This window comes from Pseudochaenichthys georgianus, chromosome 7 (assembly GCF_902827115.2).
Source record: "Pseudochaenichthys georgianus chromosome 7, fPseGeo1.2, whole genome shotgun sequence".
Taxonomy (NCBI): domain Eukaryota; kingdom Metazoa; phylum Chordata; class Actinopteri; order Perciformes; family Channichthyidae; genus Pseudochaenichthys; species Pseudochaenichthys georgianus.
This window is the reverse complement of record NC_047509.1, coordinates 3357963-3374916: the sequence shown is the minus strand read 5'-3', so window position 1 is coordinate 3374916 and position 16954 is coordinate 3357963. Positions and strand designations below refer to the sequence as shown.

Genomic DNA, 16954 nt, shown 5'->3' with positions numbered 1-16954 from the left:
AACCTCACAAAAGTGGTACAGCTAACAAAAAGAGTCTGTACAAAAACACAGCTAAACTAAAGGCAACATTCCAATCACAATCTTCAGGAGGCGGACCAGGAGATGGCAGCCAATGACGTCAGGGCAACTGCACAGCTCATTTGCATATAGTTAACACACTTAAAACGACCAGGAAGGCGGCAGTCGTAACACATGGTGTAACTGTGTACGTTGTAAACAGGTGTAATTATGTCTGTTGTTTCAGCTGGAGAACCAAATGCTGAAGGCAAACACAAGAAAAGGAGAGCTGCTTCCTTCCAAACGGTTTCACAGCTCAACAAGGTGAGTTGACTGTTGATCAGACCTGCGGGAAAGCAAGACAGAATCATGTACTTACATAAAATAAACAGACAAAATACATAGTGTCTATGTTTTTAAAAACACAGCCTTAATCAGAATATAATAACTGTTGATCACAACGTTTGGGTTTGGCGTTTGCTGCCATATTTGTCATTCCGAGAAAGGGGATGCGGCTTACGTGCAATTATAAAAGCAGCATCCACATCGAGTTACTGTTGCAGCTTGAGACTCTTGACATACAGGATAGATGTTCTCCAACTGTTTGTTTGTGCGTTTAAATGCAGGAGAATCTAAAGAAGCTGATGGCCAACCTCCGCAACACTCAGCCTCACTTTGTGCGCTGCATCATCCCAAACCACTCCAAGAGTCCAGGTAACCAAACAACAGCAGCAAAACTAAAAGTTACTGCCACACATTTACAGTAAAAGTAACCTAACATCAATGTTTCCCATTCTGTGAAAGCACTTCAGATAGCATCTTATTTTTGGCACAGTCAATTAAAAGTCCCCGATTATACTGTTTTTATCAATATATTATAGGTCTCAGATATATACAAAACATGTCTCTGAAGTGTTTGGCTCCACAGCATTACCCATAATCCCCTCTGTTTCAGCCCTGCTTCCAAAGTGCTGATTCTCTGTCTGTTACTTTAGATGAAAATAAGGAGCCCCTCCCCACGCCCCTCTGAGAGACATTTGGTTAAAAAGAACACAATGGTGCTCTAGAGGAGATTCAGGTGATAAGGGGGGGGGGGGGGGGGGGGGGGTTACCTTGGTTGCTGATTGGCTAATGGTTACACAAGACAACACATCGTTATGACATCACAAAGTGGCCAAAATCTGATCAGCTCATTTTAGACAGGTTTTTATAGAAATTGATCAAAAAGAGAGAGAATCTTTGTTCCTGAAACTTTCAGAGTCTCTTTCCACAGAGGGGACACATGTTGATGTAGAAGAGACATGGAGAAGAGGGGACACATGTTGATGTAGAAGAGGCATGAAGAAGAGGGGACACATGTTGATGTAGAAGAGGGGACACATGTTGATGTAGAAGAGACATGAAGAAGAGGGGACACATGGTGATGTAGAAGAGACATGAAGAAGAGGGGACACATGTTGATGTAGAAGAGACATGAAGAAGAGGATTTTGCATAATTGGTGACCTTTAAGATCTTTCAAGAATCCTTATCTGTTCTCCAGGTTTGATGGATCCTTTCCTGGTCCTCCACCAACTGAGGTGTAATGGAGTCCTCGAGGGGATCAGGATCTGCAGGAAGGGCTTCCCAAACCGCATCCTGTATGCTGAGTTCAAACAACGGTCAGTCCCAAACCTAACCACACAGGTTTACATTTCCGTTGTTTTACTGATCAGTTTTCTCTTTTAAGTCATCAGGGTTTCCCCTCTGTAAGTACTTACGAGACTGCTTCTCATAAATAACCCATTTATACTTTTCTTTCTCAGTTACCGCATCCTCAATCCTAATGCAATTCCTGAGGACTCGTTTGTGGACAGCAGAAAGGCTGTGGAGAAACTGCTTGGTTCTCTAGACATTGACCACAGCCAGTACAAGTTTGGACACACTAAGGTACAGCACTGTGAATAATACAACAGCACACATTATGATAACACAATAGCACTATATTAAGGTACACAAATTCACCATCAACTAGTTGTTAATTAACATGCATATTAGCAGTATGTTGGCTCTTTATTCGTCATTATAAAACACTTATTAATGCCTTATTCTACATGACCATATTCTACAAGAAATAAGCCATTAGTTGAGAGTTTTTCCTCAATAACCCTCGAATTAGTACTTATTTATTGCAAGTAAGGTAGTTGTTGTACATTACTTTTGGTCTTAATATGCTCTGCTCAATATGGGCCTAATAAGGCAGTAGTACCACAAGAATAGTAATTCTTCCATAATAACACTTAACAACTATGATCTATTCTTATGTAACAAGACATGAAACTATAAGTGTTAATTGTTTCTAAATAACTCAAAATTAGGTATGTATGTGCGCATCACTCTCACTCCTCAATGGTAACGTGTATGTGGATTTAGAAACTTCCCCTTCGATTCTATTGGCTCTAACGGTTCAAAACAGGTGTCAATCATCAAAATCGACCGAGGGGGGCCAGAGAAATGGCAAATCCACCCAAATGACCCCAGGAGTGTTTTTTTGTTGTTGCTAAATCTCTCTAAAAAGGTCAAATGTCACTTGTTTTGCATCAATCTCGATGCAGGGTACTTATTATGTTATAGTTTGGATTCCTAAAGCTTTTAGTCTACCATCCCATCCCAATGTTTATTTATATACACTATGATTTAAAAATGTTTACTATGTTCAATCTGAATTTACTTTAAAATAAAAAATGCTATATTGATTCTGACTCGTCTACATCCAACTCACAGGTGTAGCATTGCTTTGAGAAAAAAGATGATTAATTTACCCCTTTTAGAAGTGAAGATATAGTCATTTGTTCTGGGAATGTCATTTTCGAGCCTGAGACCTGAAAAATAGGCTTGGGACTTAACTGGTTAATAAGTGTTTTATAATGACTAATAAAGAGCCAACATACTGCTAATATGCATGTTAATTAACAACTAGTTGATGGTTAATTTGTGTACCTTAATATAAAGTGTTACCAACATTATTTCAATACTTCCTGGGTCTACTGTTAATACCACATATCATATGGAAAAAAGACAAACTGTTCTGTCTTTTTTCTTCAGGTGTTTTTTAAGGCGGGTCTGTTGGGTCTTTTGGAGGACATGAGGGACACCCGTCTGTCTGAGATCTTCACAATTGTTCAGGCCATGGCAAGAGGGAAGCTGATGAGGGTGGCCCGAGAAAAGATGATGATTCAAAGGTCAATATAACAACCATCAGATACGTTATTGATAAAATACAGTGTAGCAGCAAAAATGTAAGTGTATGATATTTCTTTGGGTGTGGTCTATAATTCTTCCTCTCAGGGATGCTGTACTGGTGATCCAGTTCAACCTCAGAGCGTTCTTCTCTGTGAGGACTTGGCCCTGGATGATGTTGTTCTACAAGCTGCGTCCGATGCTCAGGAGTGCCCAGGTGGAGAAAGAACTGGCTGCCCTTAAAGAAGCGTACAACAAGTTAAAAGAGGCCTTTGACAGGTCTGTCCACCGGTCGGCTCTTTAAACTCTGTGTACATTATTATTTACATGTTTTAAAGCAGGGTTCATTGAGTAAAATGAACTACATCCACACAGATATATGACTAATCACCATCTGTTGTATTTTCTCGGTCAGGTCAGAGATAAAGCGAGTGGAGGCGGAGGAGCGCCAGGTGATTTTGGTTCTGGAGAAAGACGACCTGTTTCTGCAGCTCCAAGCTGTGAGTAACATTGAAATTAAAAGGATTTAAATACCATACTTTGGAAAGTCCAATCAATATATACTATACTATTCACATGCAGTCTACCCATAACTCAAACTCAACGAAATGTTATTGGTTGCATGTTTATAATATTTGAAAATGAATGTCATGTCACAATTTAACATCTTTCAAGTAAAAATAAATGTTGTTTGTCAACAAGGTTTTATAAGATGAAGTTATGTGGGATCCTCATGGGTGTGTTTACAAGTCTGCTAGATCTTCCTATTTGTTTGCAGTTTGTTGCTATCTAATCCATACCATTTATCTCCAAATTTGACATATTCAGATGAAAATAAAGGATTTCCTAAATGAATCAATTTGACGTGAGACTAGTTAATCTCTCTTAATCTTGTTTTCAATATCTCTAAAATGTCTCTTGTTTTTAATCATCCAGGAGCAGGACAGCCTGTCAGATGCAGAAGACCGCTGCAACCAGCTGATTCAGTCCAAAATCTCTCTGGAGTCGAAGCTGAAGGAAGCGCAGGAACGTCTGGAGGATGAGGAGGAGATGACGGCCACGCTGACGTCCAAGAAACGTCAGCTGGAGGAGGAGGTGATATCCCTGAAGAAAGACGTGGACGACCTGGAGATGACTCTGGCTAAAGTGGAGAAAGAGAGACATGGACTGGAGAACAAAGTATGTACATTTACAACCATGTATCACTGCATGGTTCCTTTACTTAACTATTTCTATTTTCTTTGTGTTTTAGCTTGAGAGCCTTTGTCTGCTACAATTGATGATTTTCGTATTTTCTTTTCGCCCAGGTGAAGAACCTGTCCAATGAGATGTGTGTTCTGGATGAATCCATAGCATCTCTGACCAGAGAGAAAGTGGCCCTGCAGGAAGCTCACCAGCAGGCTCTGACTGACCTTCAGGCCCAGGAGGACAAGGTCAACATGCTGGCCAAGGCCAAAACTCGGCTGGAGCAACAAGTGGACAATGTAAGTAAAAAGTGACCTAAATAAAATGATGAATAAAACTGTCTGTCCAGATTTGAACAACTGTGTTAATCTTTATCCGTCTTTCTACTTTCTAGAAACTTAAGAAAATTACTTTTTACGTTTATACAACATTATAAATGAAAGGACACGTTTCATTTGGAGTACCTCAAGGTAGCTGTTTGGAGCCATTATTGTTTTCCGCCAATGATCTCTAGAACCATCTAAAAGACCTCCTAGAATTTTCTCAAAGATCTATTCGTAGAAGACCCATAGAGCCTCCTTAATGGCCTCCTAAAGAAACTCTTTAATGATGACCTCATTCCTGAAGGTCCTGAAGAACCCCCAGAACCAATACTACACACTCCTTGGTGACCAAAGTAACCAACTACAAGACATCTAAAACCTCCTTAAAGACTTTTTTTGACATAGTATACTATGACTTTTTTTTTACAAACTATATTATGACTTTCGACATTTACTAAATTGTGACTTTTTTTTACAAACTATACTATGACTTTTTTTTAACATTTACTAAATTATGACTTTTTTTGAAAAAAATAGTATACTGACTGTACTATGACTGTGCAATTACCGCCTTAAGGATCTCTGAATCTTGCCTGATGGTCAGTGGAACCTGAGGACCATTGTAACTTTCTAAAGGAACTTGATTAGAACTCTTTCATGACCTACAGTATTGAATTTCCTAAAGGATAACTACGGTCCCCAACAGAAACAACTACAGACCTCCTAAATTACCAATTGGACCTCTTCAATTACCACACCAGGACCTCTACAACCACCCCAAAGGCCACTAGAGGCTTGAGTTTTCTAGGACCAAAAGGACAACCTAAAGGCCACATTAAGCCCAATAGGTGACCATAAATACTGGTAAATAAGGTACTGGTGTCTGACGGCATCGCCCTCTCTTCCCTATAGGTAGAAAGTTCCTTGGAGCTTGAGAAGAAGGTGCGGATTGATCTGGAACGATCCAAACGGAAGCTGGAGGGGGATCTGAAGCTTTCTTTTGACTCAGTGAAGAACATGGAGAATCAGAAGGAAGAGATGGAGGAGAAAATGAAAAAGTAAGACAAATATATCTGGAGCTGGTAGATTTTAAGTTGTATTTAGCCAATGTTTTTATCTTTTTCTCTTAGACAAATTATCCATAAGGACCAAGCTCTACTAACACATTATGACGTTACGTTTGAACAAAGGCTGACACTACAAATTATTTGGTATTTTCGTTTCTCTTTCCGTCTCTTTCCATTGCTCCCTAAAGAAAAGACTTTGAAACGGTTCAGATTCAATCCAAACTGGAGGATGAACAGAGTTTGGGTGCTGCTTATCAGAAGAAGATCAAAGAGCTGCAGGTTAGTGGTAATAATTCAGAATATACATGTTAGCTTCCTGATCTCCGTCTTTCTCACTCTGAGTTGTGATCAATTCCTCAGACTCGTATTGAGGAGCTGGAGGAGGCGCTGGATGCAGAGCGGGTGTGGCGCACCAAAGCTGAACGTCAGAGGAACGACATCTCCATAGAACTGGAGGAACTGGGAGAGAGACTGGAGGAGGCCGGAGGAGCCTCTGCTGCTCAGATCGCTCTCAACAGGTCAGCAGCATCAACTCATAGAAACTTACATAGGCTCATTTATGTCTTTTTTTAGGGGGACATAGCAAGTCAATAGTATATGCCACATTGAAGTGGCATGCATCATCTAAAAGATTAATTAGAGATGCAATTCAAAATGATGTCAAGATTATCTGGTCATGGTTGGTTTGGTGCCCATTACATTTTGAAGATTAAGAATGGATAAGGGCATGGAAAGATGTTGCCGGGATGTGTGTGTTGAAACCATTTGTTACACAGATTTGGTGCCAAATTGACCACATTTCCACCACTCACGATTTGATACAAATATCAAAAAGCACTCCAAAATAAGACAACAATTATTGAAACTATTATATTTTGTCAACGATTGGATTGGGATTACTTCTGTTTTGGCAACGGCTCAGAAATCCCCTTTTCGTCTCGAGACTGTTTACCCTTAAACTCACAACCAGTCACTTTCAGCTTATATTTTCTAGTTTCATATGATATTAATATATTAAAATCAAATCCTGGAGGTTTTGACTGTCATAAAAATGTATTTCTGCATTCAAGTTCCCTCAGAATGAATTGTAATGACGATTGGAAGGGGCCTTCACCCAGACAGAGACGTGGCTCCAGTGATTTTAAATTGTAACTACCTTGATGTCAAACAGGAAGAGGGAGGCCGACTTCCTGAAGATGCGGCGGGAGCTCGAGGAGGCGGGGCTTCACCACGAGGTGACGGCCGCCACTCTGAGGAAGAAGCACTCGGACTCGGTGATGGAACTCAGCGAGCAGATCGACAATCTGCAGAGAACCAAACAGAAACTGGAGAAGGAGAAGATGGAGTACAGGCTGGAGGCCGATGACCTGGCTGCCAATGTGGAGCATCTGTCCAGGAACAAGGTGGATAACAATGTCCTATTACACAGATTTAAAGGAGTATTTCAACAACATTAAGGGGTATTACACCTGATCAACATCATCCTATCGTCATGTTGAGTATAGAGGCAATACAAAAGTTTGTTTACAAGGATAGGATGGTCATATTAAGTGTTTCTGGTTTTGAACTCTTATTAGGGAAATGGATTCATTTTCAAACCAGATTAAAACATGCTTTAACAAAACATCTTGTTGCATCAAACTTAAAAAGTAGTTGAAACTTAACTTTTAAATTGAAACCTCTCTTTAAATATCAGTCCTAGATCTAGATAACATTTAATTTTGTTGCACCACAACTTCAATTTGAAATCTGATTCACCAACAACTTTGAAATGACGTGTGTGTGTGTGTATCTGTTTGTAGACTGCTGCTGAGAAGATGTGCAAGGTTTATGAGGACCAGCTGAACGAAAGCAGGAGCCGAGCCGAGGAGCTGCAGAGACAACTGACCGACGTTTCTACTCAGAAAGCGAGAGCCGTTACAGAGAACGGTACCACGAAACAAACATTTTCCGTTATCCAGCATAATACCCTACTAAGGTTCTCTTAATGTGCAAAGGACTATCTTTTTGGGTCACGGACTGACACGATAGTTGTAGTACTACCTTTTGGCCACTAAGAGGGCTTGGACTCAACCTGCTCTGGTTTGACGTTGTTTCTCTTCCAATCTTTGTCGTTCTTTAGCCGAGTACAGCCGTCGTCTTGAGGAGCGGGAAGCTATGATTAGTCAGCTCCAGCGCTCCAAGGTGGGGGCGTGCCAAAACGCTGAAGACCTAAAGAGGCAGCTGGAGGAGCAGAGCAAAGTAACATGACATACTCATACATTCTCACACTTTTACATTGATTCAAAGAAGTAAACTATCTTTGATGAAGGTTTTTGTTGGGGAAATACTGAATGTACTCTTCCAATATCAGAGTACCACATGATAACAAAGTCCCTACGTAGCTGTGAACATGACAGGATGTGTGATGACCTAGAAGAGCATCAGGACTGTTTGAGGCAGATGATAGCTATTTAATTAACATGATGATTCAGCCTCTATGGAGATAGACGTATGACAAGCATGCTCATTTCTGATGTGGAGCTAATCTGAAGTAAAGATTGAACACTGCTTTCTATTCCTCCATCTTGTGACTGTGTGACTCCCTCTCTTGGATATCAGCATGTGAAGGACACTGCTCAGGAACTAGTTGATGCTCTGTATGTGACGACTACTTCCATGCAAGGATTATAAATACATGTATCCTAATTATTGAAGGTGACGAGTGATATTTTACCTACAGTTTTTTATGGATAAGAGTATCTGGTATATTTGTTTGTGTTTCAGGCCCGTGTGTCGCTGGCCCACGCAGTGCAGGGGTCCCGTCACGACAGCAGTCTGCTAAGAGAGCAGCTGGAGGAGGAGCAGGAGGCGAAGGCTGAGCTGCAGAGGGAGCTGTCCAAAGCCAACGGGCAGGTGGTGCAGTGGAGAGCCAAGTACGAGACGGACGCCGTGATGAGGATAGAAGAACTAGAGGACGCCAAGTTAGTACTTCTGATACTTCTATTGCTACTGTGACTATCGATGCTATTGGTTTAGGTCGTTTTGAAATACCCTTAACAAAGCTGTGAATATTCATGTTCCCCAGAGGATCTATGCCCAAGCACAAACATCAGGGCGTTCTATCTGAAGGAATGCTCCCAAAATGATCACTTACTCATCCCATATTACAGGGGTGTCAAACTCAATTTCATCACGGGCCACATTAACATTATGGTTGCACTCAAAGGGCCGGTTGTAACTATATAAATATACATATATAAATATATAATATATATATAATGTATTATATTACATTATTGCCTCTGAATTGGATTATTATTGGATAGGATAATAACTTAGTAATTAACTACGTCTGAAAGCAGAAGTCCAGGGCAAATAATTGTAAGTCTCTTCAGTGCGCATGTCACAAAACGAGATGCATTGTGGGACATGTAGTTTATGGGCAACCTGCTTCTGTAAAGTGGCATGTAACCGTATAATAAACATATTATATTCTTTGCAAGCTCTTGCGGGCCACATGAAATGAAGTCGCGGGCCAGATTTGGCCCCCGGGCCTTGAGTTTGACACCCCTGCCATATTACCTTGAATGCGTGAGAATTGTCCATGGTAAATGAGGAAGCATAAGATACTTGATTAATTGAAGTACGCGTCAAGCGTGTTTAACCACAGCGTTATTATATCAAAAATATTTGTATGCACTATAATGAATGATTTATGTTCACTGGGACACTTTTACGAGGTGTTTAAATCGTCAGGTTTCAGAAAGAATGCATGAGTTTGGGAAGCATATTGAATGAAGGACACCTTGATTATACTGCATGGAAGTTATGCAGATGTAAACCCTATTTAGTTCAGTACATCAGTCATTTCCTCAGTTATATTATAAGTGTCCTTCTGTACTTTACTAAGTTAATTTTGTAATTGTTTGTCGTCAGGAAGAAGTTGGTCGTCAAACTGCAGAACACGGAGGAAGCTGTGGAATCATCTCATGCCAAATGTTCCTCACTGGAGAAAAGCAAGTTGAGTCTGCAGACGGAGATCGAAGACCTGGTGGTTGAACTGGAACGAACCAACTCTGCTGCTCTGGCTCTGGACAAGAAGCAACGCAACTTCGACAAGGTCAACAAAGACCAACCATAACCCTCAAAATACTTATAAACAATGGAGGATGTTTAAAACAAGCCTCAACACGTTGTGAGAAGTTTGATGTTTTCTTTGCTTGATGCAGTTGTTGAGTGACTGGAAGCTGAAGTTCGATGAGAGTCAGGCGGACCTGGAGGCGTCGCAGAAAGAGTCGCGCAGTCTGAGCACCGAGCTTTTCAAACTGAAGAACTGCTACGAAGAAGCTCTGGACCATCTGGAGACGGTCAAGAGAGAAAACAAGAACCTGCAAGGTACTCCCAGAATCTGAGCAGCAACATCAACAACTTTAGTTTTTGGTGGACTCGGTTCTGCTTGGTCAGGTTTTGAGTTATATCTTGATATGAATATAATCAGGTTTTATAACTAGCAAACTCAAGCAAAGAAACAAACAATGAATACATCGCTGTTTCTCTGCCCTAACTTAGGCTACAAACATGCCTGGTCAATTATGCTGATTGCTACGGTACTTATCGAGCGTTATATCCAAGTATTTTAGGAAACTTGTTACTTTTTTTTTTACAGTGGATGTGTGTGCTTCACACAATAAAACCACTAAGACTAATCTAACAACTAAAGCAGTCCACTGCCAACTAGAAAGGTATGTTCCTGACATTGATGGCTGTGGTTCCCTACGGCGTGAGAACTACAGGAACTTCTAATTCATCTCTCTCAAAACAAATCCAGAACAATTAACTATAAACTTTCTTTACCTTAAGCCTTGGGAAATGGTCAGAATGTTTCACCAAGGACATCAGACCAAAGAGTCTGTGGTCTTTTCTGTCGCCTCTAAAGGGCTTGTGTAACATATTTGATACCAATCGTCAAAAGGTGACGATACAAGACTGTTATTGACTTAAATGAATATTGTCTTTGATTGACTGAACAAGTGTGTTTGAACTCTAGAGGAGATATACGACCTGACGGAGCAGATCAGTCAGGGAGGGAAGGCCATCTTTGAGCTGGAGAGGATGAAGAAGATCCTGGATATGGAGAAGAGTGATATGAAAACGGCTCTGGAGGAAGCAGAGGTAACTGACTGAACTGCTTTACATACTTCCATAAATAAACTAAAGTGTTGACTAAAGTTGCATTCACGCCTGCGGGTGCCAGATAAACCAACATCCCCCATTTTCATCACTTCCAGCGCCCATCGTACAGGGCGAATGAAACGTGTAACCGGGGTGAAAAAGGGTGTTACATTTACTTAATTATGAACGTTGTTACATCAAGGCCGAAAATTAGGATGAGCACCAACGGTCAAAACTTTTGTTTTCCCTCCCAGAGCTGTCAGCGCAGCGCCTCCACAGATCTGGCGCCCTAGGCGAACATTTATAATGCCAGTGCAACGGGCCGGCCCTGGTCTCAGGTTACGCTGTAGGAAGTGTAGATACAACGCTACATTTCCCGCCCCGCCGCAGTCATACAGTAGGCTACGGAGAGCGGTGAGAAACATTTCCTCAGGCATCGAAAAGCGGAACCGAAATTCACATTTCTAAATGATGCCGTTGGAATCGAAATGTTGGAACCGGTTCTCGGTACCCAACCCTACACCTAATAGTCCGCATCTTTGGTGCGCGCCAGACGAGAGTTTATTACATTGTTTCCTTATTCAGAACGTTTGGTTTGCGTTCACGTGGGCAAAACTCAAACGGACTATAAACTTTAAACACAAGTCATGTGCTCGGAAATGCTGTTCAACCATTGGTCGGACAGAACGGGGTAAAAACGCAAATCCCGGCAATTTCTACCGAGCCTCCGCCATGGAGCATCGGCAGGTTATTTTCATGCTACTGTTAATCTGGAGAGCTGAGAGCATATCAACAGATCTAGCAGACGGCGCATAGGATTATACAATCAGACGACGTGCGTTAAAAAACACTATAACACATATAATGAGAGACGTCCTTCAGTAAGGAGGGGCGTTTCACCGACGACAGGTGGCTCTGACTTTTATGTATAGTTGACGGAGCATTTTTACTTTTACACAACATTGTTCAACACTTCATTCTGCTTCACTCTTTCGCTAAAGATTTTGAAGAAATCCGCGTTCTTGTGACTCGTAAATACTACATTTCCAGTGTTTTGGTGCGGACTGCATTCAACCAGCGATGAACCGCCCCAGAGTTCACTAGCAAGCGGTCCGAGACCACCTCTTTTAAGCGGACCAGAGTCCGGTTGTTTAGTTCACATCCGAGGTCTCGGACTGCGTTCACATCGACCCAAAGGAACCGCACCAAGCGGTGAAACGCACCAGGATTCGATTTAAAAAGGACTATACAAGGCTGGTGTGAATGCGACCTAAATTACGGTATCTAAAAACTCTCTTCTCACCAGGGAACTCTGGAGCACGAGGAGAGTAAGACACTGAGATGCCAGGTGGAGCTGCAGCAGATCAGAAGCGACATTGAGCGCAAGATTGCAGAGAAAGATGAAGAGATCGACAACCTCAGGTACTAAATATATCAAATGAAATACTCAGATGAAGCTCTAACTAACCAGGGATAAAAACTGTGAACATTACAAACGCTTTTTATGTACGATGCCTGCATTCGATGAGTAATACCAGTGCTGTCCACCAGGCGGGGTCACCAGCGCGCTCTGGAGACACTGCAGGCCAGCTACGAGACGGAGATTCGCAACCGCAGCGAGGCGGTGCGCCTGAGGAAGAAGATGGAGTCTGACATGAACGAGATGGAAGTTCAGCTGGGACACGCTAACAGACAGGCGGCCGAGAGCCAGAGGATCATCAGACACCTGCAGACTCAGGTAGGATCATCTCATCCACATTAAAATAAGGTATCAAAGGTGATAAACTCCTTATTGTCAAGCTGGCAATGATAGATGCTTTATTGAAGGTTCCCAGAGCTATTAAGCGGCGTGTAGGTTGGGTTTACTATCAATCCAAAGGAATCTCCTGAATCTGCCAGCAAGACCAAATTCCTCCAGTGATGATGCTTTTAGGACTTGTTCTACTAGTGTAACCTTTCTATACTTTCAAATGGTTGCAGACACAGGTAGGCTCATCTCATCCAAAACAAAATAAGGTATGAAAGACAATAAAACCCATAATTGTCAAGCTGGAAAGTTGGATTGATCTAGAAAACTGAAGGAATCGCTTGAATCTCAATCGACTTGAATACATCTTCACAAACAGGGCAAACAAGACTCCCAATATTCGCACCTCCTACGATTGTTGAAACAGATCTCATTGAGTTGTGTCCTCTCACAGGTTAAAGAGCACCAGCTGGATCTGGAGGATAGGATCCAGTTGACCAATCAGCTGAAAGAACAGATCGTCCTGCTGGACCGTCGCTGTTCTCTGTTGACGTCTGAGGAGCAGGAGCTGCGTGAGATCCTGGAGCAAACCGACCGCGGCCGCAAGATGGCCGAACACGAGCTGGTGGAGCTCTCAGAGAGGGTCAACCTGGTCTCTACACAGGTAGGCACACACACACACACACACACACACACACACACACACACACACACACACACACACACACACACACACACACACACACACACACACACACACACACACACACACACACACACACACACACACACACACACACACACACACACACACACACACACACACACACACACACACACACACACACACACACACACACACACACACACACACACACACACTTTTACTTTGACACCAAATCATCCACAATCGTCTTTTCAGACAGCTACTCTTGTCATGTGATGAAAGAAATTGGACCTTGTGTAGTACATTTATCATTAAGTCTCTTTTCAGTATAACTTCCTTCTCTGGTTTGATTTTCCCGCAGTTTGAATGTCTCAGTCCGAATGTAAACTAGGGCTGTCCCTCCCCGGCTTTATCACACCTTTAATACAAAAGACTGGCACCCTGCTGTTCTCTTGCAGAACAGACAGAGGGTGCCACTGGACCGTTGTCAGGCAAATTATCATACGGATGTTACCTGTCGTATGTCCTTTTTGTTTCCTGCTCCTCTGTATAAATGCTTTGCTGTGTAACGTGAGGCGTGTGGTGCAGTGGGTTGTGCGTTGGTGTTCGGATCAGGGGGTCACAGCAGGTTCAAACCCCACTGCAGTCAGCATGTCGTTGTGTCCCTGAGACACACCTGTGGGGATTGTCCACAGTGTTGAGTATGTAAGTCGCTTTGGATAAAAGTGACGTGTAACGTGGTCAGATTTCTGTAGCACACATGGTGCAGGTTATCTGTCCTTCCAGCTGGAAATAAGATAGATTCTGTTAAATGCTATCATTTTTTATTAAATAACACAACTTTGGTTTAAGCTTGTATATTTGATCTTTTCTTACCAGAAGGTGATGAAGTGTAGAATTTCCACCACAGCACCCACTTGCGGAAAGATAAATTAATAACCTGACTGACTTCCTGGCTGTTTTCCTATATTCCAGAACACAGGTCTGATGAACCACAAGAAGAAGCTGGAGTCCGATCTGAATCTGCTGACAGAGGAAGTGGACGAGGCCATGCAGGAGAGCCGCAGCGCCGAGGAGAAAGCCAAGAAGGCCATCACTGATGTCAGTCCTGACCTCTGACCCCTAACCTCTGACACATCCTCAACTTACAATGCCTACCATACCATACTTCTACTTGTTACTGTTAAAGTGTCCTGCAGCAACCCTTACAAAGTACACACTGTTGCACACTGGAAGATGTATACTCAGCTGGGGCATAGTAATGTGTCCATCATTGCACCTTAAGCTTTTACACACTGCACACTTGCTCATATAAAAGCAAAATGTGACCGGATGATGCTGAAGGACATCCTTTTGTCAGTAAATATCTTTCTGCCAGATGAATTAGTTGGGTAGTATGGGAGTTGGACTGCACAGTAACCCTGGGTTATTGTGTTGTGGTGTTTCCAATCTTTTCTGTGGTCCCCTTTTCTTCTTCTTCTTTTCTGTTCTCCTCCTATATGAAAGTATTTAAGGATAGGTATCTTAATAATGTGTATATGTGTCTCACCAGGCGGCGCTGATGGCGGAAGAGCTGAAGAAGGAGCAGGACAGCAGCAATATGATTGAGAGAATTAAGAGGAACATGGTGTCCACTGTGAAAGGTACGATAACAAGCACATGATGGTGGTCATTTAAAGAGTTTACCTAATGTTCCTGAGGCAGTATTATGTGTTGGCTGCAGGTTGATTCTAACAGTGTCTCTCTTACAGAGCTGCAGGTCAAACTGGACGAGACGGAGCAGATGGCGCTGAAGGGAGGAAAGAAACAGCTTCATAAACTGGAGACAAGAGTGAGTGGTTATTCCCAAAATATAATGTTGACAAGAAAAATTGGACATGCCATATCTTACCAGAAAGCAGTGTTTGAGCCAGCATTGTATTTCTTTTTAGTAATGTATTGATATTGAGGATTTAAACCATGTTTTTTTACTGTCTAACGTTTCATTTTATCGATGGGCTTACTTCTACTACAGCTAATGACATGAAAGTTGAGAAGTGCTTGCTTGGATTTATGATGTTGTAGAGCAGTGTTTCTCAAACTTTTTCATACCACTTAACCAATAAAAAAACACTCGCGGACCACCTAACTCCACAAATATCAAAAACACATCGTTTTGTACAAATCGCCTGAAAAAGGTACAAACAAGTGGCCACATGTGTGATGAAGGTGTTTATCTGGGCTATATCATGCAATCGAAAGTGAAAGTTAAGCTTGCTCCATTGTGGAGATATTCCCGCGAGAGTGCGGAAAACTTACATTTATTTATTTATTTCAAATGTGAAATGTTACCAATATACTCACGGACCACTAGGGGGCGCTCACGGACCACCAGTGGTCCGCGGACCACACTTTGAGAAGCACTGTTGTAGAGGTATATAGCTTCAGTAGAAAGTTGCCAATAGAAAGAAAATTGGCTTGAAAAAGACAAAGCAGTACAAATAACACATGAGGTTATTAAAAGGTGTATCTGTGTGTGCAGGTGAGGGATCTGCAGACGGAGCTGCTGTTGGAGCAGAAGAAGAGCGAGGAGTATCAGAAAGGAGTGCGTCGCTTCGAGAAGAAAGTCAAAGAGCTGACGTACCAGGTCTGAAAACATCACAGGTTATCAGTACACAGATGTTCTGCTGGTTCTATGTTCTGCGGTGTAACTTTGTTCTCTTTGCAGACCGAGGAGGACAGGAAGACTCTGCTGAGGATGCAGGAGCTCATCGATAAGCTTCAGACCAAAGTCAAGAGCTACAAGAGACAAGCAGACAACGCTGTGAGTCTTTAAAAGTCTTATATTTCTGCAGTAAAAGTGAGATTATACAGGTCAGAAAAACAGTTTGATTATACAGGGCTATAATGGCCTTGTAAATGCCAACGTGGAAGGGGTCGCTTGAACTTCAGCGAATGCCAGCTGAATTTTCAGCAATGCACATTTAGTTATTTATCGGCCCGAAACGTACTGCTCGCGTTAACTCCCAAAGCTTTCAAAGGGTGATTTACAAAAAAAAAGCTGCGCAAAAACCATGAGCTTTAACGTTTTGACAGCAAACAAGAGAGACACATTTACAGACTAGCTGGTGAAAATAGTGGAGCCTTTAACGACGTAAAAGACTGGTGGAGAACAAAAACAGAGCTAAAAACGGAGGGAATACTGCACTTACATCAATCAGGTGGACACAAACAAAAGACTCTTATAAAGTTACTCTGCTGAAATGAATACCACAAGCAACTAACACATTTATCGTTTCAATTTAAAAGGTGATATTTCAATGTTGTGTTTTCACTGTGCTGCCCTCCAGTGGCCAAAAAAGGTTACTACACGTTTAAAGTGTAATCACGCCGCTGTTCTTCTGTTTGTCCACCAGGAGGAGCAGGTGGGCTCCAGCACGATGCGTTTCAGGAAGGTCCAAAACGAGCTGGACGACGCCGAGGAGAGAGCCGACATCGCAGAGACGACCGTCAACAAACTGCGGATCCGAACCCGAGAACAGAGCACCAAAGTGGCCATGGTGAGTGAAACAACCCTAAACGGTAATTGGTGTTTTGTTTCTCTGGAGTTTAAATTCA

General features: G+C 42.2%; 1 protein-coding gene across 1 annotated transcript in view; it reads left to right on the top strand.

Annotated features, from left to right (window-relative positions):
- Positions 1 to 16954, top strand: part of LOC117449133 (myosin-7B-like) — a 31775-nt gene that overhangs the window by 13565 nt on the left and 1256 nt on the right. The window contains exons 18-45 of the mRNA XM_034086549.1: positions 245 to 321; positions 624 to 711; positions 1539 to 1656; positions 1801 to 1924; positions 3080 to 3216; positions 3323 to 3493; positions 3630 to 3714; positions 4151 to 4393; positions 4522 to 4698; positions 5635 to 5780; positions 5978 to 6068; positions 6150 to 6307; positions 6961 to 7192; positions 7592 to 7718; positions 7912 to 8030; positions 8556 to 8752; positions 9708 to 9891; positions 10001 to 10166; positions 10819 to 10943; positions 12250 to 12365; positions 12495 to 12681; positions 13145 to 13354; positions 14333 to 14458; positions 14910 to 15000; positions 15109 to 15188; positions 15879 to 15983; positions 16065 to 16160; positions 16753 to 16896. Of these exons, the coding sequence (XP_033942440.1) occupies positions 245 to 321; positions 624 to 711; positions 1539 to 1656; positions 1801 to 1924; positions 3080 to 3216; positions 3323 to 3493; positions 3630 to 3714; positions 4151 to 4393; positions 4522 to 4698; positions 5635 to 5780; positions 5978 to 6068; positions 6150 to 6307; positions 6961 to 7192; positions 7592 to 7718; positions 7912 to 8030; positions 8556 to 8752; positions 9708 to 9891; positions 10001 to 10166; positions 10819 to 10943; positions 12250 to 12365; positions 12495 to 12681; positions 13145 to 13354; positions 14333 to 14458; positions 14910 to 15000; positions 15109 to 15188; positions 15879 to 15983; positions 16065 to 16160; positions 16753 to 16896 (3920 nt within the window). The remainder of the gene's footprint in view (positions 1 to 244; positions 322 to 623; positions 712 to 1538; positions 1657 to 1800; positions 1925 to 3079; positions 3217 to 3322; positions 3494 to 3629; positions 3715 to 4150; positions 4394 to 4521; positions 4699 to 5634; positions 5781 to 5977; positions 6069 to 6149; positions 6308 to 6960; positions 7193 to 7591; positions 7719 to 7911; positions 8031 to 8555; positions 8753 to 9707; positions 9892 to 10000; positions 10167 to 10818; positions 10944 to 12249; positions 12366 to 12494; positions 12682 to 13144; positions 13355 to 14332; positions 14459 to 14909; positions 15001 to 15108; positions 15189 to 15878; positions 15984 to 16064; positions 16161 to 16752; positions 16897 to 16954) is intronic.